Source organism: Pipistrellus kuhlii, unplaced genomic scaffold (assembly GCF_014108245.1).
Source record: "Pipistrellus kuhlii isolate mPipKuh1 unplaced genomic scaffold, mPipKuh1.p scaffold_m20_p_10, whole genome shotgun sequence".
NCBI classification, from domain to species: domain Eukaryota; kingdom Metazoa; phylum Chordata; class Mammalia; order Chiroptera; family Vespertilionidae; genus Pipistrellus; species Pipistrellus kuhlii.
In genome coordinates, this window is record NW_023425405.1 from 26,129,894 (window position 1) to 26,155,405 (window position 25,512).

At 43.7% G+C, this 25,512-nt stretch overlaps 1 protein-coding gene across 1 annotated transcript in view; it reads right to left on the reverse strand.

Annotated features, from left to right (window-relative positions):
• Nucleotides 1-25,512, reverse strand: part of DNAH11 (dynein axonemal heavy chain 11) — a 196,412-nt gene that overhangs the window by 46,462 nt on the left and 124,438 nt on the right. The window contains exons 56-65 of the mRNA XM_036429948.1: nucleotides 23,521-23,754; nucleotides 18,870-19,016; nucleotides 15,699-15,812; nucleotides 14,494-14,637; nucleotides 13,267-13,449; nucleotides 11,702-11,803; nucleotides 9,340-9,474; nucleotides 4,755-4,925; nucleotides 2,365-2,600; nucleotides 523-645 (exon numbers count right to left, since the gene is read on the reverse strand). Of these exons, the coding sequence (XP_036285841.1) occupies nucleotides 523-645; nucleotides 2,365-2,600; nucleotides 4,755-4,925; nucleotides 9,340-9,474; nucleotides 11,702-11,803; nucleotides 13,267-13,449; nucleotides 14,494-14,637; nucleotides 15,699-15,812; nucleotides 18,870-19,016; nucleotides 23,521-23,754 (1,589 nt within the window). The remainder of the gene's footprint in view (nucleotides 1-522; nucleotides 646-2,364; nucleotides 2,601-4,754; nucleotides 4,926-9,339; nucleotides 9,475-11,701; nucleotides 11,804-13,266; nucleotides 13,450-14,493; nucleotides 14,638-15,698; nucleotides 15,813-18,869; nucleotides 19,017-23,520; nucleotides 23,755-25,512) is intronic.

The following is a 25,512-nucleotide window of genomic DNA, read 5'->3' on the forward strand; positions in this document are numbered from 1 at the left end:
TTCTTTTTTTTAATGGTTATATTTTAAGTATATTAGAAAAAAGTAGAACTAGCACAGTAAACCCATAATTTTGTGGATGCTATTATTTGCAATTAGGCTAACGTTAAAAAAAAATAGTGAGTGGATTTTAAATTGGTTTAAAGAAAAATATTAAGTAAATAAGGATATAAGTGATTTGCAGTTCTGGTGACAAAGGTAGTTTTGCAAAGTACTGAAGTTTGAGAAACATTGGTATAACTTAATAAAGGAGCAACTGTTCTCAGACTTGTGACAATGCAGTTCTTGTGTGTAAGTCAGGAACTGGACAGCATGAATATGATCCAGCAGACATATGGTCTGACAGTCTGGATCATACTGAGGTGGCTGTGGTCTTGGAATGTAGGTTCCATGGAATGAAAAGTCAGAAACATCACTAAGAAGAATCCAACAGACTATGCCTGGTTATGAGGCTAAGACATAGAAGCTAATGATCAAACTCATTTGTAACACAAAAATGTGTGTTAAACACTCAGCAGTACTTACTTCCCTTTTCTAATCGTGTTCCTGCCAAGCAGCGGGTCAAGGACTGGATCTACCGTTTCCTCAAGGTTTTCAATTAAGATGACATCTCCGAAGGCCAGAGCAGCTTCAATGGCATTCAGAAACCTTCACGTTCCGTCAGGACAGAGACAACAAAATGTAAGTAAGCGCAGGGAAAATGTTTAACATTATTGCTACTAAATCATATTTTTGTCCCATTTTAAATGGGACAAATTAGAGAAAACTATTTTATAAAGTAGTATTCTTCCTTAACTAGATTACATAGGAATTAAAGATTGGGTTTTTTAAAGGGTTGAAGAGAATAAAACGGGCGAAGAAAACTTATTGTGCTTAGCAGGCGTCTTGCAGAAAGCTTGCAGCCTTGAACATCTATCTAGGTAACCACTAGCCACCTGGCATCAGGTGGGGCCAAGGACGGACCGGACCCTGACAGCAGCAGGATGGCTTGCAGCCAGCAAGGACCAATAAAAACCTCTCTCCCCGCAGTCTCCACTGATGCCTTCGGCGGGCTCAGCCACCTGCACCCAGGTGCCTGAAATAAAAATCTCTTTTGATACATGATGGCCTCATGTCCCAGGTGTGCGGCCCTGGCCCACTCCAAACCTTTCCATTTTGAGATAAATTTCAGTTATATTTTTTAGTGAAATTCAATAGTTTGAATTAATAAGCCCGCACATAAATTAGTTCCTTTTGATCATCATCCTGGTTGAAATAAATAAAACTATCCAGACATCATAAATTTAAATGTATTTGATGGGACCTTTTTTAATTAAAACAATTCAAATTCTATCAAATGTCTTGTGGTTTTATCAAATATCCATTTTTTTTAAATCTTTAGGTTTAGTCATGTAAAATGGTGAACTATCATTTTATTTCATTCCCATTTTTCAAAAACTGTTCTCTCCGCTTCAAAATTAATTTTCTCCAAATATTCAGATGAGCAGGGAGGACATTTATCTGCACAACTGAAGATATTCCTTATTTAATTTTACATGTGAAAAGATGGAGGACTCATGAAATATCAGTAAGTCCAAAATTATTCAACATTAACTGAACACCAGCTACATACAAAAGAGCTTTCCACTGATTAGATAGTATTAGCAGGCCAAATCACAGCAAATCTCAGCGTAGATTCAATTCTCATAAGTGACATGTAATACTTGACTAAGAAATCAAATTATAGCCTAAACTGGTTTGGCTCAGTGGATAGGGCGTCGGTCTGCGGACTGAAAGGTCCCAGGTTTGATTCCGGTCAAGGGCATGTACCTTGGTTGCAGGTACATTGCTGGTGTGGGGTGTGCAGGAGGCAGCTGGTTGGTGTCTCTCTCTCATTGATGTTTCTAGCTCTTTATCTCTCTCCTCTCCATCTCGGTAAAAAAATAAATAAATTATATTTTCAAAAAATCAAATTATCTTCGTGTATTCAGTAGTAGGACTTACAGCCATGTTAAAGCCCTACTGTAGACAAAGAGTACACATCATTAGCCTGTAGGTGCATTGACAATTCTTGTGATATGCCAAATGCTCTAAAGAAGGATTACAATGCATCACATTTCCAGTCCTGGCCTTGGGAAATGGACATATTTTCCCTTTCAAATGCAGGGTTTGCCCTCAATCTGATTTCCTCTTCAGGTAAGTGGGTGCGGCCCAACATAAATGCTTTTCAACAGAAAGGCTTCACATGAAACAGGATCAGGCAGACAACAAGTACCACCAAACTGTCACGTTTTCAAAGTGGCCACGAGGTCTACCAAATGCCAGGACTTCAATCAGACCCATTTCACAGCAGCAAGAGAGAAAGCCAATCCCTCAGACTCCACATACCCTTTCTGGCCCACATGTGTGACTTTCAGGTCAGTTCCGTACTTATTCTTGATCCACTTAATTCCCTGCTGCTGCGGGTCTATCAGCAGGGGCCAGCGCTCACAGTGGGTGAGGATTATGGCGTTTTCGGTGGACATCCTGTCACCGGGCAGGCCTTCGTTATTCCAGGCGGCAATGGTAGCATCGTCTGTCAACATGGCAATCAAATCCCGGCCTTCGGTTATTGGAATGGAAACCTTTAAAATCAGAGTCAAATGTGATACATCAATAGTGGGGCAGAGCAAAAGAATCAGGATGATCAGCAAGGAAAGAGACTCAAACCAAGAGAAGACATGTAAGTTCTTTGTGGATGCTGAGAAGCCAAGTAAACTCTCACCATGAAATACAATCTGAGTCAATAAACCCCGTCTTTTACCTCCTAGGATTCTGTCAATATCTTCTTTATTACTGCACCTATCTGACCTCAAGGGACTTTGCCCTCTACATACATCTACAGCTACTCTAACAAGATGAGCATGAACTTAGACATCAGGAGGTAGCCGGTAACAGAAATGTATTTGGCCAATGGACAAATGTATTTGGCCCACGTTAGCCATGCTAGAGCAGGACATCTTGCTCTGACATTTCACCTTTTACTACAGGCTGTCACCCCAAGGAGCTGACATCTCTTTCTGGGCTGGGCTAATGGGATGCATTCACTCCATCAGCTTGTTGGCTGTGCCCAGGCCTGCACTGTGACTGCAGAAAGCACTGCAATGGGGGAGCTGTACTCTTTGAGAGAGACAGAGAAAGAGAAATCTGTTTTAAAGAATAGGGGTCATTCTTTATAAAAATGGCCCAGTTTTACCAAAACTTACAAGATCACGGAATGCAACTTATTCGTTGTGTCATCAATCACCAAGTGTTTACCATATTGAGCACCTCCTACACACAAAACACTACCCGGAGATGCCAGAATGGGCAAGATGGAGAAGGAGCTGGTCCCCAGGCTTGATGGAAATATGCCTCCATAAGACATTACAGCAAGAGCCCAACTGGGAGTAAGTGTGTGTGTGTGTGTGGGGGGGGGGGGGGGCAGAGCAGCAATAGGTGTTTGATTTATTGGTTGGCCAAAGAGTAAACTAAATGCTGGGAAAATTCCCACAGGAAAGCTAGCATGCAATTTGATATCAATATAGGAAAAGTAGCACAATATTCTTACTTTTCCTGACTATGATGTTATCTTATAAGTAAACGCAATCTCCTGGTGATATGAAGCCTTGGTATCTGACTTGATACAGTTTCCTTAAAGACACCAATAAATGGGCATTGTTTAGAATGAGCATCTTCCTATTAGCCAAGGATATATGGCTTTAAGTTCTTACCGTCTACCACTGCCCTCTGTGCTACTCTTTGGAGGGTAACAATTTTGGGTAACAGTGTGATCTGGATCTTCAAGGTCATGTGTGCCCACCGCACTGTCCTTTCCAACTACCCACCATGCTACCTGGTTTCTTCTGTACCCAGTGCTACAAATGCATGACTCCACTGTTGCACTTTCTGAAAGCCTTTCCCAGGTGCCCTGTAGTGACCTAGTCCTATTTGGATCAAACTCCTTGCTCGCTACCTGTGTGTCTTACCCAAAACCCACACCTCCCACAGGGCCACAGCTCTCAACCCCAGCCTGCATATTAGAATCACATAAAGTTCTTAGAAGCTGCAATACCCAGTATTTATTTTTTTAAATTCTCACCCAAGGATATTTTTTAAAATTGATTTTAGAGAGAGAGATGAGCTATTTTAAAATTTATATATATATATATATATATATATATATATATATATATATATATATATAATTGACTTCAAAGAGGAAGGGAGAGAGAGAGAAACATCAATGATGAGAATCATTGATCTGCATGCCCCACACTGGGGATCAAGCCCACAACCAGGGCATGTGCCCTGAGTAGGAATCGAACTGTGATCTCCTGGTTCATAGGTCGACACTCAACCACTGAACCACAGTGGCTGGGATTAAGTTGAGCTATTTTTATACTTATGTACAAAATGGCATACTTCTGACCTGAAAGTAGTCATAAAAAAACCACACACATTAACAAATAACTCATAATATTAGTAAGAAAACAGAAGATTTCATACTATACAATAACATCATAATCCAAATTTTATTTCAGTTATCAGTTTTGTTTATATAATTAATTTTCATATTTTTTATCCTTTCTTAAAATAAGAAAAACTGCCACACACAAGGAACATCTCCTTCACAACAGAATTTCTAGGCAGTTACTGTTACAGAGGTACAACAGAGCCTGGTATATACGCACTGTTTTTACTACTGAAATTTCAGTGTGATGCTTCCAAATGCTGACAAGGTAAGGAGCTGAGCTTACCTTTCGCTGAAGAAAGGGAACCCACTTGCAGTCCACCAGCTCCTGGCGATATTGCTTCGTGAAGGATCCCACGTAAGACACAAAGGCTGCCATCAGCAGAACATCACCACAGAGTGTCTTCTCTTGAGCTTCGAAAGATTCTATAGACTGGCCCCAGCGAACCTTCTCTGACTGAAAGATGAAATTGCTCAGTTGTAATTGCAGGGTGAGCTCAATAAATGCCTAATGTGATGGCCTTGGAGCACAACGTCCAGTCCTTAGAAGGAGCAGAACAGAACTGGTTGGATGACTATTACAATCGCTCATGCATCTGAAACCCATGATTCGGAAGGAGCTCCCATACACTCTTCCGTGGAGTTACTACTACACGACATAAGATCTTGAATATCTTCTCCTGAGATGCCCTAACTCCTTCACTGTGATTGAGGGAGGTCCTTCGGGAAAGGCTGATGACAGTCACACCCCTGTCCATCTGGGAGTGGAGTATCAAGAGCTGTGGCCAAGACTGAATGATGGGAAGATGCTTAATGGCAACTTGGCTGCTTTCCACATCTCCTGCTTTTCAGCCACGGCCCTAGGCCAACTTTCTTTTCTGTTTAACATACTGGCTGGTGGCTTATTTTAGAAAAAGGAAAATGACAAACACCCTTGATGTTAGTTAATTAAAACATAAGGCTTAAAGAACCACCTATCCTGAATCCTATTAATTGAAGAATACGTGCTGTTAGCTTCTACTCAGGGTATTTTTCTAATAAAATCACTTGATCAGTGTCAGAACCTATACAACATGGAAATCAAAGAACGTCACTAGCCTTGAAGATAATACACTCCAAGAATGCTGCTAAAGTCCTGATAGCTAGTTGGATGGCCATTTAAAATTTGATTTTCAGGTTAAGTACGTGGAGCCCTTAAAGTTGAATTTGAATAAAATGGCAATAAATATCTACAGATTGATTAAACTACAGGGTAGTTCACTAATTCACTTTGTTTCAATGCAAGCTAAAAATGAATACATTCTAAGCACATGCAAATTAATAGGACCTGGGGAAAAAATCAGCAATTTGATAGTACAAGCAAAGAAGATCCCTGTGGAATTTAGTTTTTCTTGAGAGAGGGAGAGGGAGGGAGGGAGGGCAGGAGAGAGAGAGAGAGAGAAAACGAACGGACAGACCACAGAAATAAAAAATGATACATATCAGAATAGATTGGAATGCCAGTTGCCTGCAAGCCATCATAATGCCCACAGCACTGAGATGAGCAGTTGCAAATGTTTTTCAAAGCTGTGTTAAGATAGTCTCCCTGCTTTGCTTCATACAAGTCACCCCAAGTTAGCTATAACAATTAAATACTAAGGAACTTCAGCTCTCTACCCTCTTTCTAGAATTCATTCATTTCCTTCCTCAGCTGACAACAGACCCATTAATTTTGAAGAAGAATCTCTCATTTGCTTTCCCTCCATCTTTGTTGTCGTTGGTTAGTAAATGTTCAACAATAAAGTGCACCTACCTCATTCTCCAAAGCAGCTTTGAAGTTTGAAGATTTACTAAACAGAGACTTATCGGCTACAAAAATCGTCAGTAATTTCACTATACTACCCACGCAACATAAATCATTACTGACACTGGCTAACAAGGGTTTAAGAGATGGAACATGTCCTCTAATAAATTTCTAGACAGTTAAAAATCACTATAATTTTATTCTAATGCATTATAGATTGCCTGTAATGTCATCCTGGCTGGGGTGACCCAATTTCTAATTTTGAACAGCTGTTCAGCTCAGGAGTTAGTTAATGATTAAATATAAATTGCCTGATTTATTAGTCTGAATGGCTGAGCTTCCAGGTCAATGCTATATAGACAAAATCATCAGTCTTGATGCTTTTCAGAAGTTAACTGTCTCCAGCTCTAGTCAGAAAGAATTTATTCTCAAAGGAAAAGGTCTGGCATCTTCAAACAAATATATATATATATATATATATATATATATATATATATATATATTTATTTATTTATTTATTTATATATTTATATGTATACACATGCACATATATGTGTTAGTTAGTATTGGTCAAACATTTCCCTCCCCTTGTCTTCACGAGTAACTTAGGCCTTTGGAGACAGTGCTATGTGTTAGAGAGGCAGCGTAGAGCCTGCTTTACCCTTCATAAAACGTTCAGACATCTGTAACTATCTCAGGAAAACAGTCTAATTAAAGGGCACTTTTTCTTTTTTTCAGATACTTCACAAGTGGTGAACATTTCAAACTGCTTAAATCTCACCACACAAAATGGAACAAGTGGTAAACTCCAACAGAAGTAGTGGAGTTTCTCAACTGACTTAAGAAAAATGAGTCTTCAAAAGGCCCCTGATTCTTTTTAACATAGGAGGCTCCCACAGCTCACCCATTCATTCATTTGACAAATATCTACTGAGCCTATGACGTGCCAGGGACTGTGCTATATGCTTGGGATCAAGCCGTGCAGAAAACAGGTGAGGTTCCTATTCTCGAGGCGCTTATATGTGTACATGGGTCAGTGTATATGTCATGTGCTGATCAATGTTATGAAAAAATAAAATAGAGCAAGAGCAGGGTGTGTGTGTGTGTGGGGGGGGGGGGGGCCATGCAGGTCAGAGAGCAGAGAAAGCCATGTGATGAGGGGAACTTTTAGCAGAGACCTGAGGGAAGTTGGGGAGCCAGTGATGTCATCATCAGGGGGAAAGGTAAGCCACATGGAGGAAAAAGGCAAAGGACGCAAAGTAGGAAGAGCAAGGCCAGTGCAGTTGGAGAGATTGGGAAGGTGGCAGGTGTGAGGACAGGAGGTATCCCGGAGCCCGGTCATAGATGGCCTTGCAGCCTTTGGACTGCCCTTTGAGCTAGACAATTAGTTACTGGAGAATTCTGAGACACCGGTGTCAGGAAGGAACTTAATTTTTTAAAACATCACTCAGCTGCAGTGAAGGAAGAGGACTCAGGGGTGATGGTGGAAGTGAGGGCAGTACTCCAGGGCCAGCACAGAGAGGCGAGGGGGGTGAGGGTGTGGGTTCCAAATGGGCTTTGAAGGTAGAGCCAATACAGTGTGTATGCCGTGGGCTGGGTGTGAGAAAGAGCATGAGAAAGAGCAAAAGTCCAGGGGGATGCCAAAGCTTGTGGCCCTAACAACTGGAAGAACAGCCTTAGGATTCTGAGATGGAATGGAGAGTGGATTTTGCAGAATGAACTATGAGGGATGAGGGACTTAAATTTGTTGTGTTGGGTTTGTTTTTTTTAATTGGATTTTTATTAGTAAAAAGTCCAGTATAATTATGTTAGGCTATCCCCCAGTTCAACTGACCCTAACACATTTCTCCATTCCTTCTTGCTAAGAGAACTCTGATTTTAAATAGGGTGGTGAGGAGTCCAGCCCCATTTGATGAACCATGATTGGCTAAGCCAATCACCATCTCCCAGTTTTCCTATTTCCCAGCCTTCTTTGCAGCTACACGTGGTCAATCTAACTCTGGCTAGAGAAACTTAAGTGAAGTCTGCCAAACACATTCCTAGGAAAACTTCAGTTTTTCTTATAAAAGGACAAAAATCCAGCTCTGGCTGGGTGCTCACATGATTGGAGCATCATCCTGTACAGCAAAAGGTCCCAGGTTTGATCCCCAGCCGGGGTGCATACAGGAGGAAAGCAATGGATGTTTCTCACATCGATGTTTATCTCTCTCTCTCTCCCCTTTCCTCTCTCTAAAATCAATAAAAACATATTCTTGGGTGAGGATTAGAAAAAGAGACAAAAAGTCAGCTGATACTGATTACTCTCTCTCCTGCCTGGATCTGAGGTAGAACAGCCTTCTGTGACCGTGATGCAAAGGGCATGAGGGTGAGCGACCACGTGCTAAGAGTGGAGAAGCAGAGGGCACAGAGATTAGGCGTCTGGTTGCTAATTATCTGAGCCAACACTGACAATGTCTACCCTCTGGATTTTTCTGTGATGTGTAAAAAAAATTAACTCCCATTTGATTAAGCCATTATAAACCAACTTTTCTGTTACTGTCAGCTAAATACAGTTCTAATAGTGCACTTATCTACTTTTAGATAGTCCTTAACTAAAAAGAGTTGTATTAAGATTGAATTCAGATATGAAATTCATCCTTTGAAGTACACAATTGAGTGGGTTTTTAGTGTATTTACCGACTCAGGCAATCATCCTATCTACTTTTAGAATTATCACATCAGTCATCTCTAAAAAGATGCCATGGAGAATATCACACAGGCTTAATTTAAAGTAATGTTCTGATGGAAGAATTCAATTGTAAATGTATATTAAGTGACTCAGACAACAGTTCAATGGCAGTTACCTAGCAGCTGGCCTGAATTTGTAACATATTCAGGAAAACCACTGAGTTCATGGCTAGCTACTGAAAAATACCGAGAATCGTCAGTTCTTACTTTGGGTAAGTTAGTCTCCAGTATGAGTGATGATGAGATAGTCTCATTCATGGCTGATTTCACATCTACTTAATTATTATTGACAGCAAATAAAGATCCAAAAGTGCTGATCTGCATATTTTAGGTAGAATCTGGGAAGAAAAGGCGAACTTGCCTCCAGTTCCTTGACAAGCTTGTTGGCCAGCTCAATGGTCTTGTTGGTCTGGTTCACCTCTTCCTGGCACCGGACCTTCTCAGCTGTTGCTTTTTCAAACGAAGCTGTGAGTCGGCTCAGGTTTCGATCCAGATCCTGAATAAGAATCAAAAATGAACTTTGGAGCCATTTCTAGATATTCAAGATGAAGTATTACAGTCACCTTAAATATCCAGTACCTTGCAGCACGTAAAACAAATCTCTGTCCCTCCTCTGCCCCTTTCGCAGACGTGTTAGGGAAGGAGTGCCACCACAGCCTGCCAGCTCCCCAGGAGGCCTTCACGCCTGCCTCCTGCTCTGGGCAGAGGGCAGCCAGCGACGTGCCCCGCAGGCTCACACACACCCTGGGTGCACTGTCCCCTCTCTCTCTTGTGGCTGAGCCTGATCCTCTTTTTAAAAAAATATATTTTATTGATTTTTATACAGAGAGAAAGGGAGAGAGATAGAGAGTTAGAAACATCGATGAGTCATCGATCAGCTGCCTCTTGCACACCCCCTACTGGGGATATGCCCGCAACCAAGGTACATGCCCTTGACCGGAATCGAACCCGGGACCCTTCAGTCCCCAAGCCGACACTCTATCCATTGAGCCAAACCGGTCCCGGCATGATCCTCTTTTTAAAGAAGGGTCATTCTTGGTTCTCCACGAAGAGGGGAAAAGGGGTTAATAATGGAGTTCCTTCAGACCACTGGACAATGCATATGTGTGGTCTTCACACCGTGATCGCAAATCTGTGTTCCTGAGCCAGGCTTCTCTCTCAAACCCCAGGTCTAGCCCTAGAACACCCAACACATGGGTTTGCGGCACAAAGAGAGTGGGGACTCCATGTACGGCTGTGAACTGTGCAACAAACAGCATTTTGACCCATCACACAGCACTTGGAGACATCAGGATTCTGAGATGGGAAGTAACAGATGCCAGCTAATTTTAGCTAATGGGATTTTACTGGAAGGAAAGAGGGGACACTGTTAGGAGCAAAGGAAAGGCAGAGAACCACATGCAGACACCCAGGAGCTGGAGCAGGAAGTGCCTGAGAGTCTCTCCGGAGCACCACCCCATGTGTGACCTCTACTTTCACTCCTTATATTCTTTTCTCATGATTCAGTTTTAGAGGTGAAGGACCAAACTGGCGAAGCTGGGATGATACAGCTAGCCTTCAGCTAGAAAAGCCCAGGGCACCCCTGCTAGAGTCCCCACCTGAGTGTATCCAACAAGGAGAGAGAATTCCTCAGAGATAAACCTGGGTTCTGGGCGGCCAGAAGTCCTCAGTGCCCGCCTGGAGAGGCAGCCGTTATGATCATTACTTCACAGACACTAGACTGAAGCTCTGAGGGCTCCCCAGTTGCCAGGGTGACAGAGCCTCCTCAGTCTGATTTCTTGTCAGGCATCTTACACTGATCATTTCTGTTCTGCATCCCCGACCCCCCAATTGCCATCCACCAGCCTTGCATCCATCTCACTCTTCCCATCTGGCTGCTCTGCTTCCCTGAGGCCCTAGCAGGACTCGTGGCCGTGCCTCTCAACTTGTCTGTCTGCCTCTAGACTCCTCTCTCCCCAGCCTTCCATTCTGTTGCTGAAAAGCTAGTTTGATCATGTCGTTCACATGTACCAGCTGCTTCTTCCCTCTTTTCTGTATTTTTACCAAGAACACCTCTCCTGATCTAGTTATCCTGCTGACTCTGGAAGCCCAGATCAAGCACACCTTTATTAGGACACATGCCCTCATTTCTCCAGGCGCGGTCCTTTTCTGGTGCTCCTGTTGCACTGTGAGTATGAAGTCACATGTATACTTAGAAGGGTTGGTTACATCTTTGTGAAACAGGAATGTTAATCATCTTTGCAGCTGATGTTCTCTAAGTATGTACTACGTGCCAGATACTGTGCTCAATTCTTAATAGGAATGACTCTCATGTAATCCTCATAATCCCGCCCTAGAAGTGGGTGCTACCGTACTCTCATACCTACTGCACAGATGAGAAAACCAAGCTCACAGAGGCTACCTAACTTGTGAAGGGTGAAACGGTAAATGGCGGAACCAGGATATACACTCAGGTCGTCTGGCTCCAGAGTCCCTGCTTTCAATCACATCGCTACCCTCCCCGCACCCCTTCCTCCTCCCAGACCATGCACGTTTCCACTCTCCCGGTTCAGTGTCTGGCACACAGCGGATAAGCTACTAAAGGAGAATGCAGATGAAGACAGAATGACACATGGAATGTCCTTGTGTTTGGCAGAGATGCACACATGGCTTTATCTGAAGGTGAGAGCCTAAGAGGGAAGGTACTCCCTTTTGGGAACTTCAGGGTAACCGTCTGTACTCACCACAAGCTTTCTCCTGAGCGCGTCTAGCTTCTCAGTAGCTGCGGCCAATTCTAAGTTCGCTTGGGCCAATGCTTGGCGTTTGGGCTCCACGTCACAGTAGACCTGAAATGCCACGTGGGGTTTCACTCATGAGGTAATGACCGTGCAAAGACGACAAGTAATCATTCGAGCCTTCCTCTGCTGGGGACTTTACAGGTAAAGCCTCTAATCCACTAGCCACTGGTCGCTTATTTCTCAGCAATGGTTCTCCCCAATGGCAGAGCAAACCTCCACGAAGCCTTCCAAATTCTCTCTGCTTGTCCACTATTCACGCACATACTCTGGACATCAGAGCCACAAGTACTTTTGTGCTAATGCTGTGTATGTCTAATGCCATGAATAAACCAAAATTAGCTTGCCGTAAAATCAGGAGCAAGTCCTTCTGTCATTAGAAATGCAGGCATGTCGCTGAAATTGGGAGCTAGCCTTGACTTTGGAGTGGAAGGTAACTGGGGGGGGGCTTCTCTGGACCCAGGAAGTGGGAGACAGCTGCACACCATATTAATCACCCTTTTACTTTCTTTCCCAAGTCCCTGGCAGCCTGAAGAGTGTGTGTGTGTGTGTGTGTGTGTGTGTGTTTGAATGGGTCGTTTGAGAATTTAGTGGATCAATTTTCTCTCCTGCTGGGGACAGAGAGAGGAAATTACGCTTTATAACAAAACAACAGGAGCGCAGCCACAGTCTAACTTGCGCCTGCGGGGCAAGGAGCACACAGAGTCAGGCGTTTTATTACGGAGAGAGGCCGCCCATCAGGGGCGATCTGTCTATGCTCCTTCTCTGTGGACCTCCACTAAAGAGAGAGCGTAGCCTGGTTTTATGAAAAGCATTCTGGGAATGTCACTGCCTGCACCTGGCATTTCCTCAGTGATCCCCGTTTTGAATGTAACACACAACCTTCCAAGACAGAAGTGAGATGGTTTTTCAGAGTGAAGGGCTGTGCACGGGCCCTTGTTACACCCCGTGCTCTGCAAAGTGCTGAGGGCGCAGTTGGCAGATGCTCGGATGTTGATAAATAAATTACTACGTGACGTGATCATCCTCTCTCTATACTGCCCGAAGCACAAGCCTTAGATGAGACCATACACAGGCACAAACCTACTTGCCACTAAAATACCAAAACAAAACAAAACAAAACAAATGGCTATTTTCTTGTCTACACTAGAGGGTGTGAATTTTTGCTTAGAGAGCAGGGATTAAGTTTAACTGAACATTAATTCAGAAGTTCAGTGTGTATTTTTTTTTCCGAATCAAAATGAAATTAGCATTTTCACACAAATATAATTAATGTTTTCATCGAATCAAATCTAATTGCCGCTATTTGATCTAAAGTAGCTAATTGTTCTACCCTGAGGAAGACAGTTTCCAACATTTCAAGTATCCTCCTGCATAGAATTCTGTGTAATCAGACCCTTTCATGGCTCCTTCTTAGAACTTCATCTTAATTTCCAAATTACAGCCTTTTACCGGCCCAGGGATTAAGATACCGACGGGCCTGTGTGACGTCCGCGCTGGGCCGGGCCAGGTACCTCATAGAACTTGATGATGTTGATGACCCAGGCACAGAGGCCCGCGGCTGCGAAAGATTTGGTCCGAATCAGGTTGGGATTGAACTCCGGGTCTTTCAAATACTGTTCGTTCACCACTTTCAGACAGTTCTCTGGAATGTGCTCTTTGTCGTAGTTAATTAACGCTTGCAAGAAATCATCAACCTACAAAGCAAAAAGACTTACTGCAAAAACCCACTTTGGCTGCAGAGAAAATTCCAAGATCGAACGTTAAAATCGGCTTTTAGGGCTCGCGTGACAAAGGCAAAATTGGCAAGCCGCAGTTATCCTACTGTGTGACTTTTTCAGTCTTTAGTGTATGGAGTTAGAATTAGCAATGGACACTTTTAAAATCCTTTCCATCCCGGGGTAAAATGTTCAGTCCCTACACAGGAGGCCCTCACATTTTGAAAAAGAAATTCACATACTCCGAAACCCCTTTGCTTCACCTTCTGATACATTAGCAACATTTTTTTTTCCAGCATAAGAAATCCATGTAATTTTCTTCCTCCTACACTTAACTGCTCTCACAATTTCGCAAATAATTACTAGCAACCTTCCAATGGCTGCTGGTGCTGCCTGAGGGATGCTGTCACCCAGTGGTCGGCAAACTCATTAGTCAACAGAGCCAAATAGCAACAGTACTACGATTGAAATTTCTTTGGAGAGCTAAATTTTTTTTTTTAACTTAAACCTCTTCTAACAACACTTCTTCAAAATAGACTCGCCCAGCCGAAACCGGTTTGGCTCAGTGGTAGAGCGTTGGTCTGCGGACTGAAGAGTCCCGGGTTCGATTCCGGTCAAGGGCATGTACGTTGGTTGCCGGCACATCCCCCGGTGGGGGGTGTGCAGGAGGCGGCTGGTCGATGTTTCTCTCATCAACGTTTCTGGCTCTCTATCTCTCTCCCTTCCTCTCTGTAAAAAATCAATAAAATATATTAAAAAAAAAAAAAAAAAGACTCGCCCAGGCCGTGGTATTTTGTGGAAGAGCCACATTCAAGGGGCCAAAGAGCCGCAGTTTGCTGACCACGGATGTGACCCTAAGCTAACCTCCAACTTGGCCAACACAGATTCAAAGTCTAAAGAACACACAAGTCACCCTCACGGACATGAAAAGGACGCCTTGGGATGGGAACGCCTTTTGCTGCCAAGTATAACAGCAGCCCTGAGCTCAGAAGCAGGGTTTCCCTCCCGCCGGGCTGTCGGTACCTTTCCCATGAAGACTCTCGCTGCCTTCCAGCCTCGGTCCTTTGGCACCCTGCCCCGCGGAGCCAGGAGGACCATTACTGCCGCAGCGACATTGGTGACCGCGTTCGGAGGGTTGGGAAAGGCCTTCAGCTCGGTAAGGTTGACCTGGAGAAAAGCACAGGCCCTTCTGAGACGGGGGAAGGACTGGGGAAGCGCCGGGAGCTGTCAAGCTGGTCATCAGTGGCCTCCGACCTCTCCTTCCCACACCAGCCTCCTCGGTGGGGCAGGAATTCCACCGTGAGACCCCAAGAAGTCCAGTTCTCCCTGCATACTTTTCTCCCTGATGCTCTGGAGACATCACTGTCCTTTCTGCCCTCTAAGAAAAACGGTTCATTGGGTACTCCAGTCCCACACAGCCTTGCTCACTGAGTCAGGACATTTCCTAAGCATACAGGTTTTAAGGTATCCGTGGGTTCTATCCCACCTAGGTAACACATCTGCATTTTAAGCAGGTCCTTGCAGAAACATAGTCTCTTAGTTCAGTGTCTCTCGGCTGTGAGTTTCTGCTTCACGTGTACAAAAACCACCTTCAGTTACTCTAGGTGGCTCTCGATGGGGAGGACGCCCATGCAGGTTTTGTCTATTCTGTACACCCGTCCTTACTCTGCTCCTATTGGAATCTCGATTTGCCCAGCAGGTGGTGTTGACGGTATAAGTTACCAGTGTCAGGGCAAATACTTAGGAGCGCTGGTACCTGTAAGCAGCACATGTTGGTTCATGACACATGATTTTAAAGAACAAGCATTTCCTATAGTCTTTCACGAGCTGCCCGATACACTCATCAAATGCTCAACCTGAGTCTGCTCCACTCCCATTAGCTGCCTATTTATTTGGGAAATGAATGCAAGGAACAGAAAATAAGAGCAAAGGCAACAGAACAGACTAGCTGAGATTCCTCTGCATTTGCACACATCATCATTTACAAAAATGCTCAGCTTTATAGTTAAGTGGCATTTATTTCTGCCTGGGTAAACAATAATATATTCAGAGGAAAATCTGCAAATATAGACAAGCACAAAGAAGGAAATAAACGCTGTGCGGTTCAGATATAAAGAGGAAATCTCTCTCACCTCTCTCTCTCTCAACTCAATAAACATATCCTCGGATGAGGATTTAAAAAACACGTTAAGTGTTATTCTGAGGAATCCAAAAATAACCATCCTTACCCTGTTGAGCGTGTTGAGTGCAGCTGTTGCAGCCACCAGAGCAGGCTCAGCCTTCAGCAGGTCGGCCTCACACTCTCTCTGTTTCTGGGACACTTCAGTCTGAATGGCTGTCACCTAGTCAGAGAGGAAAAGCACACACACACTCACATCACAGACACACATCAGCATCTTGGATCTCTCTCCTGAAAACACATGGGTTGAGTCAGAGGCACTGTTCAAGAATTCATCTGTCCGCATCTTGAATAGGGGAGGGTTTGTGTGAAGACCGATTCCCTTTGGACACACTGTACATGCAAAATGTGGCACATGCACAAAACACACAACACAGATGGATTCAAGTACCAAAATGCTCCAAGAAGGGCTCTGATTGAACCATAAGTTGCCACTAACGAGATTAAGGGATTCCTCTGCTCTTCCATTTCCTTTTCCAGAGAGTCCCGGGCACGTGAAAATCCAGGCTGGCTCAGTAACCTACGCCACGGATTTTCTTCCTAGAATTCCCCACCTAATGTTTGCTAACATTTGCCTAAAAGCCACGTTAGCTCTTCTTTAGGAATAGATAAAAGCTTTCTTGTTCAACCGGCTAGAACAGTGGTCGGCAAACCGCGGCTCGCGAGCCACATGCGGCTCTTTGGCCCCTTGAACGTGCTCTTCCACAAAATACCATGTACCCTAATTAAGTTAATAACAATGTACCTACCTATACAGTTTACGTTTAAAAAAAATTGGTTCTCAAAAGAAATTTCAATTGTTGTACTGTTGATATTTGGCTCTGTTGACTAGTGAGTTTTGCTGACCACTGGGCTAGAAGCTACTGTTCTGGGCTGTGCATGTTTAGCCACAGACAAGATTTTTATAAAGACAAATTTCCGGTTTCTCTAAGGACCTGGTAGGGAACCATGGCAGCAACCATCCAGTTCTGCCCTTGGCAATGGAACAATGACATGGATGTCCTCTCTCCCGCTGAGGGCCAAATGGCAGTCTTCACATGCCAAGAGGGTGCTGTATCGGCCCCAGGACATGAACACATGGGATATGGAACATAGGGAAACCATGTGGGTACAAGTAAACCAAATCAAAGTGAGAAGCTTTGGAGTTTTTAATCCTCCTCCATGTGGGACACCTATAGAATCTGAATGGCCAGGGCGAGGACATTTTTAGTCCTCAGCAGAAACTGGAATTTCAAAGCTGTGGCGCTGGGCGGCAGGATCCGGTCGCCCTGGGCGATGGTTCCCGAGGGGACAGTGATTTGTGGAATGTAACGTGTGAACAAAGTGCATTTCCTCCGATGTGTTGGGAAGGAACAGGTTTAACTATACCATAAAATTAAACACTGCTCACAACAAATTATGTTGTCTACCACAGCTTCATTAGCAGTAATTACTCGTCTCCTGATTAACCGTTATTTTGTTGTGTACGGCACCTTTTATGGACATAATTGGTTCAGGGTAGATATGTGACCTCCTGCCAATACATACACAGCTACTGTTAATGTAAATAAGGAAACTCGGCATGCTCACCAAGAACTGCTTAAAAACCACAGCCCCCAAAGCTGCCAGGCATGGACCGTGAACACTGTAAGAAGGCTACAGGTTCAGTGTGCTGGAGGAAGCTGTTCCAGATGAGAGAGTGTGTATTTGCCCCAGCGAGTCATCACATCGGGCATTTCTTTCCATAAGGGGGCATTATGACCATTTATACTGGCATCGCTTTAAACTGAACTCAGGATGGCAGATGTTTAGTACTAGAAGAAACCTTAAGGCAGGGGTGGGAAACCTTTTTTTCTGCCAAGAGTCATTTGGACATTTATAACATCATTCTCGGGCCATACAAAATTATCAACTTAAACATTAGGCTGCTCTACTTGGTCAAACATTTAATTAACTCACCCCTAATGCCTTGGCAGGGCCAGACCCAATCATTTTGTGGGCCTTATACGACCCGCCTTACACAGTTCCCCATCCCTGCCTTAAAGGGTTTTTCTTTAAGTGCTATTTCTACGAGACTGGGAGTTGCTGCTCTTCTCCTCTGACTCCTTTGTTGATAATGGAGTATTGTTCCTTTGGGTACAGTTTATAAATAGAGCAATCTTGAACATTTAATATATAAAAACCCACAAGTGCGAGTAAAAAATACTCGAGGTTAACTTATTTCTCATTCCCAATACCCTGAGGTGCAGTGACACTAGGACACTGAACGTGCTGCGTAGCCTAGTGATCTGGGAAGACGTGGGGCGCAATTCCCTTTGACCCACAGCTCTGGGGTGTGTCAGCCAGGCCCACCCTGGATAATGGACCAATGGCTACTGACTCAGTGGCTATGAGCATGTGGCAATTTACAATTATTTATTAACTAAGGCCTGATTATAATTGCCTAAAATAAGAGAATTTACCTTACACAAACAAACATATATATTCAATTTTTAAACAAATACTTATTAGTTTTATGTTTACTGTACTATTTCTTTTGGAAAATAAGATAAAGAAATCCCTTCCATTGGCAGCTGAAGTTCTGGTAAAAAAAAAAAAAAAAAAAAAAAAAAAAAAAAAAAAAGAAGACAAAAGAAGTTATATTTATTCCAGAATGGCTGGAGATCTAAGTGCAAAGAAAGCAGATTTTATAGAAGCTTAAAAATAATTGTTTCCAACAATAAAACATTATACAAAATGCCAGAGCCTCCATCGGATAAAAAAAAAAAAAAAAAAAAAAGAACAAATTTAGCTTAGGATTTAATAATAAACTCAAGTTGTATGATTAAAATACGAAATTTGAAAACCATTTTGCAAAGTGACGGAATGGGCTTTGTTAACAATTGAGTTGTTCAATTTGCCTAAAAACTGAGACCCTTTAGAAACCTCAGCGGAGCCTTCATGACCTTTACTGTATTACAAATAGGCCTGATGTTCAAGATCCACATCCATTATATGCTTGAATGAGCTCAGTATTTATTGTTCTTCCATATCATTAAAGGAGCTAAAAGGTTGGGAAAATGCATAATGTAAAGAAAGGTCAAGTGGTAATCATGGTGTGAAATGCTGTTACATGTGTAACTATAATAATTCTCTAGATTTTATGCCCCTTGGAGAGGAAGTTGTTCAAAACTGTTCACCTACTAACGCTGATTTTGTGCTAAATATAGCTCGGCACCCTAAGTGGTAGATCGGGCCTGACCTTTTGCTCCTCGGCGTCGGCGATGGCCTTTTCCCGGCTCACTTTCTCTGTCTGGAGCCCGATCTTGGCAATCAGGGCTTCAGTATCCTGATTTTTCAGTTGCAATTCGGCTTCTTGAGAGGCAAGCCTGGCTTTGAGATCTCCCACCTGAAGAAAAAAAGGACATTATTTTGAAGTAACAAGCATCAGAGACAGCTTCGTTTTCTCAAGGATGCCAAGGGTCCCTAGCAGTTTGTATACAACATCTGTTTCTGCTGAGTTGAATTTCGTCCCGGGTGTGAGAATGCGGCCCCAGCCTTTGCCATGTAAGGATAAACAGAATCTTTCCCAGTGGTTTTGTGGACAATGCTATGAATGTATGTCAGCACCAACCAGAGTTTATCTTCTCAACTCATTCTGGGCAGCCAGAGGCACTGACAGCGGTGCCCACCTCTGCCCACAACACATGCTCCCCTTGTTTTTTTTGTTTTTTTTTAATATATATATTTTATTGATTTTTTACAGAGAGGAAGGGAGAGGGATACGGAGCTAGAAACATTGATGAGAGAGAATCATCAACCAGCTGCCTCCTGCACACCTCTTACAGGGGATGTGCCCACAACCAATGTACATGCCCTTGACTGGAATCGAACCTGGGACCTTTCAGTCCACAGGCTGACGCTTTATCCAATGAGCCAAACCAGTTTCCGGCCCCCCCTGCTTTCTTGGTCCTGTGAGGCTCAGGCTCCAGGCAGTCGAGTCCGGGGAAAGTCTGCTGGGTGACAAGCTGGAAGGACCATGCTTTCCTTCTCCAACACGTGGCAGGACACTTCAGATGAATTAAAGTGGTCAGTGCTCTTTGGCTGTTATCTGTTTGCTTCATCAGCTGCTTATTTTGATAGAAATGCCCACAGACCGGTCTTATCTCTTCCCACAAAGTAAGAAGTGGCCTGACTTGCCTTCCTCTCCTAGGGTATTCACTTTATTTATTTTTTAATATATTTTATTGATTTTTAACAGAGAGAAAGGGAGAGAGATAGAGAGCTAGAAACGTTGATGAGAGAGAAACATCGACCAGCTGCCTCTTCCACACCCCCTACCGGGGATGTGCCCGCAACCAAGGTACATGCCCTTGACCGGAATCGAACCTGGGACCTTTCAGTCCGCAGACCAACGCTCTACCACTGAGCCAAACCGGCTTTGGCGGTCATTCACTTTAATACCTACACCAAGGAGGGCAAGCCGCTAGTGCCTGGTGGGGATGGAAGGCCAGGGACTTTCCCAGATGTGAATTCTTCTTGGGGGAGGGGCCCAGAATAACCTCCTTCAGCTCCTGTGACACCCCAGTCTCCCTGAGGCATCAAGTTTGTCTGAGCTAAAGAACGATTTTCCCACCTTTTACGCTGGGATTTCATGAGGTTCCAAAGGTACCACCCGGCTCCTAAGTTTGAGGACCATGTCAATAAAAGCATGAGTGACGTGCTAGGGAGAAAAAATATAACTCGTGGAAGCAGCTTCACACATCTTGATGATAATTAGCTCTTTGTTCCACTTATTTTCCTCGAGTATGAACATTACTATTTTGCTAAAACCATAGGAGCAAAAAAACAAAAACAAAACAATTATAACCACTTATTCTGACTCAATTGCTAAAAGCACTTTAGTGCTTCCATCGTGTGGGATGACATCTCCCTACCAGATGCAAGGACTCTGATAACCCCCACCTCAGCAAGCTCTGCACACACTCTGTCTGAAAGCACAATTACCACCGCGACTACCCCCTGGACGATTAACATTAAAGCAAGTCTGACTCCTTAGCCTCTCTACGAAGGCAGGGCAACGCCGCTTGCTATTTGCTTTCCTGTTGTTGTTAGCCGTATGAACTGGTCGTGTGTTAAGTCATAGTCAACAGAATTATCCAGGAAGACCAGGAAGAAACTGCTATTTCAAGCCATAATTTCAGCTTCTCAGGAAGCTATTAGGTCTGAAATATGCCAAGTGACTGAAGCCCTGGATAGGAGGCCTGCCATACAAAGAAAGGTCACTAGGTTATCAGGATGACCTAGGCCAGTGGTTGGCAAACTTATTAGTCAACAGAGCCAAAGATCAACAGTACAACGATTGAAATTTCTTTGGAGAGCCAAGTTTCTTAAACTTCTTCTAAAAGCCACTTCTTCAAAATAGACTCGCCCAGGCCGTGGTATTTTGTGGAAGAGCCACACTCAAGAGGCCAAAGAGCCACATGTGGCTGGAGAGCTGCAGTTTGCCAACCACAGACCTAGGCTGACATCTAAAGAGGAATATATGGTGGTAAAAGGGAAACTATGGAAACGTTAGTTATTTTCTTTTCCAAGTAAGCTGATTAAAAAGCAAACAAAAAACTTGTAAGAACCTATTAAATACCCCAACCACTCTTCTGGTATTAAAAACATGACATGCACAAGTACCTAAGTAAAAGAAATCACCAGTCAGCCTTCAATCAACACTTGGTAATCTTCCTCTCAGACTTTCCTCCTGCTGCTACCAGCTGAGGAGGAATAAGGAGACCCCCAACCCCCAAAGCTGCCCTGCACTTGGCAGTGAACTGCTGTTGGCTTTCTTTCTCCCTTTCTCCCACCCCCTTGATTCATCAGCACATAACTGAGATTGATGTTAGAAAACCACTCACCTTCTCTTAGCTCAACAGGACTCAAGGAAAGACTTCACTGGGGAAAAGGGCCTTGACTTAAGTGAGATAGCATTACCAGCAAAAAGATAGGTAGAGAAGGAAAAGGGAAGAGAACGGGCAATGAGAAAAAGAGTAATAGGAAATGTGCATAAAAAGGAAGGGTAAAGAAAGACGTTCTTTGAAAGGAAGGAAAAGGTGCACAAATATGGGTATACTCTCGGGGGCTTCCCGGAAACTGTTCTTCACATCTCTCTGTCCTGGAGACTGACCTGGAAACCTCTTCCCTCTGTTTCTCTTTCCCAGTAGTATTCTCTCTCCTTATGCTCTACCAAAGAGCCATCCCTGGCATACACAGCATGGAGGATAAGAAGCAAATGGTACTTTGGCCGATGGAGTGCACGCAGGACATGGCCAGAGAGGCCTTCAAAGTGAAGGTGCCAACATATGCTTCCCCGACCAGCTCATGGCTTATGTTGAGCCTATACACAGATGGGCTGGCTGCACTGCTGGGGGGAAAACTGGCTCAGTCTCCTGAAAACAAGAGCCTATGCCCTGATGCCAGTACTCTAGAGCAGCGGTCGCCAACCTTTTGGACCACCAGTGGTCCGTGAACCACCATTTGGTGACTGCTGTTCTAGAGAAACCACTGGAATTTCTGGCTTTGAGGTCACCCTCGGTGGCAATCCCCTCAGTGCATGTTTCTCCAGCTCTAGGGCCCTGGTGGCTCAGAGAAAAGCTGGGCCATTCTCTAGTCTCCACATGCTTCCACTCTCACTTTACCTGACTCGTCACAGAGAGGCAGCATGGTGCCATGGACAATCCATGGGCTTTAGAATAATACTGACCCGGCTTCAAACCCCCGCCTTACGAGCTGGGCTCTGTGGCCTTACACTCTGTCAGCCTCATAAGTAAAATTACAGCAGCACCACCCATGCCGTGAACTGGTTTTATATTTAACAATGAAATCGGATGACCGGTGTACAGACATGATTAGCATCCTATGTGAGTAGGGTAACCTCCAGGGGTCTTATGACTTAGAATGCAGGCAACACCGGATACTTTTATCTAAGAGAGATAGTGGCTAAAAAGGGACCAGATACCAAGATTGGTCTTAGGGTCTAATCACATTATCAACCCTAATCACATCATTAACCAGGAAATGATGCCCTCATTGGAGATTGAGAATCTGAGACCAAAATAGGTCCTACTTCCATGGTAGGTGACAAAATTCCTGACACCAAAGTGGTGGGAGACAGGAGAGAGGAATCAGCTATGCCTGTTCATTTCAACATCTCTCTGTGGCCCTGCACTGAGTCAGGCCAAGAGAGGGTGTCTCTCCAAACCATCAGTGATAGAGACATTGGCTTGGAAAACCAGAAATAGTGTGTTCTTTGTGTTCTCAAACTGTAAAATTTTAGCATTAGATTATTGTATCAGCAACCTCTCAATGCATGGGACGATGCTCAACCAACAGAGCCACATCAGCCATGGTAGCATCAGGCATCCTATATAATAAAAGCCAAAAATGCTAAGTGTCCAGTTGACCAATTGGCCCTTCAACCAATCAAAGCATAATATGCTAATGATATGCTAAGACAGCTCAACCACTCACTATGATGTGCACTCACCACCAAGGGGCAGATGCTCTGACCGGTAGGTTAGCTTGCTGCCAATTGAGCGAGATGGCTGGACATGCCCTGGAACCCTCCCATGTTCCCTCCCCAGGTTGGCCAACCTCCCACATTCCTTCCTGGCCTTCCTGGCCTGCACCAATGGGGTCCCTCAGCCTGGCCTGCACCCTCTTGCTATCCGGGGCCCCTCAGGTGATGTTGGAGAGCCAGTTTTGGCCTGATCCCGCAGGCCAGGCCAAGGGACCCCACAGGTGCATGGATCCATGCACCAGGCCTCTAGTCTTATATAAATGGTTTGACATGTGGCTTCAAAAATAAAATTTTTAAAAATGTTAGGAGCATAGATGTCGGTAATAATCCACCCTGGTCATACCTGAGAGGCCGTAGTTTTCAGCTTCTGAATGCCATTCAGCAAGTGCTCTTTCCTCTGGGATACCTCCTTTTGTTTCTTCTTCAACAGGTTCTTAAACAGGGATATTTGTTCCAAAAAACTCTTTGGTGTGGTATAGTTGTATCTTCTCTCATTTTGGTAATATCTGGTACTCATTTCATTGACGCTGGTGTGAACGTGTGCCATGAACAAGCTAATGGAATCTTTGTCCAGGGGCTGAAAACACAAGCATTGCAATTCATATGAAATTCTCTCACGTCCAAACAAAACTGCAGGGGTGGGGGTGGGTGGGCTGGGAGAGGTCAATGGGGGAGAAAGGGGACATATGTAATACTTTCAACAATAAAGATAAAACAAAACAAAACAAAACCCTGGATTTAAAAAAAAGAAAAATTACCAAATTTATACAGGATTTTTTTCCAAAAGCCAGAACAAATTACGGTAGAATCTAGGAACACTTTCCTAGTCCTTAAGAGCTACCCACAGGATTAGAGATGACAAGAAAAAGCAGTCAGCTTTGCTAATCTCTTCTTGACAATGAGGAGAGAATTTTTATGTGCGCCACACTCCAAACTCAAAACCAGTGTAACACAAGCGCTGCTTTTCACGGCTTGACTTTTATCTATCAAATGTGAGAAAGACAAAATGGAGAAACTGAGACACAGTACTCTGAGGAGTATTTGTGGTGTTGTGTTCAAACTTAACTTTAGGCAAAGTAAACCAACAACCCTGCAGTCAATGAAAAAAACAAAGAAGAAAAGCTGAAAACGGAGAAATGCAAATGTATAAGAATCCATGCGAAAACAAAAGGGATGGTGAAGTATAAAAATCAGTGCTTCTAGGAGGAAAATATCATGATCATTTCTATTCTCATTTAGGGAGAAAAAACCAATTAACTCTCCTTTGAAGATTTCCTGAAGAACCTCCCCCCGCCATGCAGTCTTTCCATTTGTCCTCTATGACTTCTGAAGTAGTTAACTTTTTAATTTGTAGAGTCACATCTCCCTCATTTTAATGATTATTTATTGCATTCTGTACAAGATGAACCAGGTTCAATTAATCAAGGGAAGCCTAAAAATCAATTAATATGAATTAAATGAGCTACACCAACTCTCAGGAAAGTCACACATAATTTACCAAAGTGTTGTCAATAACACGCAGGCATCTTTGGGAAAATGGTGCACAAGTGGCTGGTGATGCAGTTAAATGCTTCCATCAATATGAGAGCCGGGGGTATGAGGAGAGACAGGCCAGTTCTCGGGGTGGAAAACAAGTGTTCCTAGGCACTGTCTAAATACTCAGCTTCCCCTCCGCGGGAAAAATTCCCAGGTGGGTTTAAAATGCCTACGTTTTAGATTGTTCTGCCCATTGCAAGTCCATTTCACTAGTAATGGACACGTTTTTAAAGGAAAAATTAAATCTTGAATACAAATCCATCACCAGTAGCAGAAGCAAAACCTTTTATTTATTATTATTTTTAAAAATATTTTTTATTGATTTCAGAGAGGGATAGAAACATGAATGAGAGGGAATCATTGATTTGGCTGCCTCCTGTACATCCCACACTGGGGAATGAGCCCACAACCAGGGAATGTGCCCTGACTGGGAATTAAACCATGACCTCCTAGTTCACAGGTAGACAGACGCTCAACCACTGAAACATAAAATCCAGGCAGGATTTTATGTTTAAAGGAGCCTGACAATATAAACATGGGTGAAAATCCACTCCCGTTCTGCCTTGTAATGTGAACTGGAAGGGTGCAGCAGATACGCTTCTGAAACGTAGATACACACCTCCCTGGCCAAGTGCAATGTCCTTGCAGAGCGACCCTGGCCTGCTCTGGGGCCGCCCTGAACACTCCCTTAAACAACAGTGTCATTTGTAAATCCGTGGAAGAAGTGGTTTCCAGGAGAGCTGGAAGTGGCCCGAGACAACTTGTCTCATTGGGGCAAAATAACTACCGGTTATTGTTA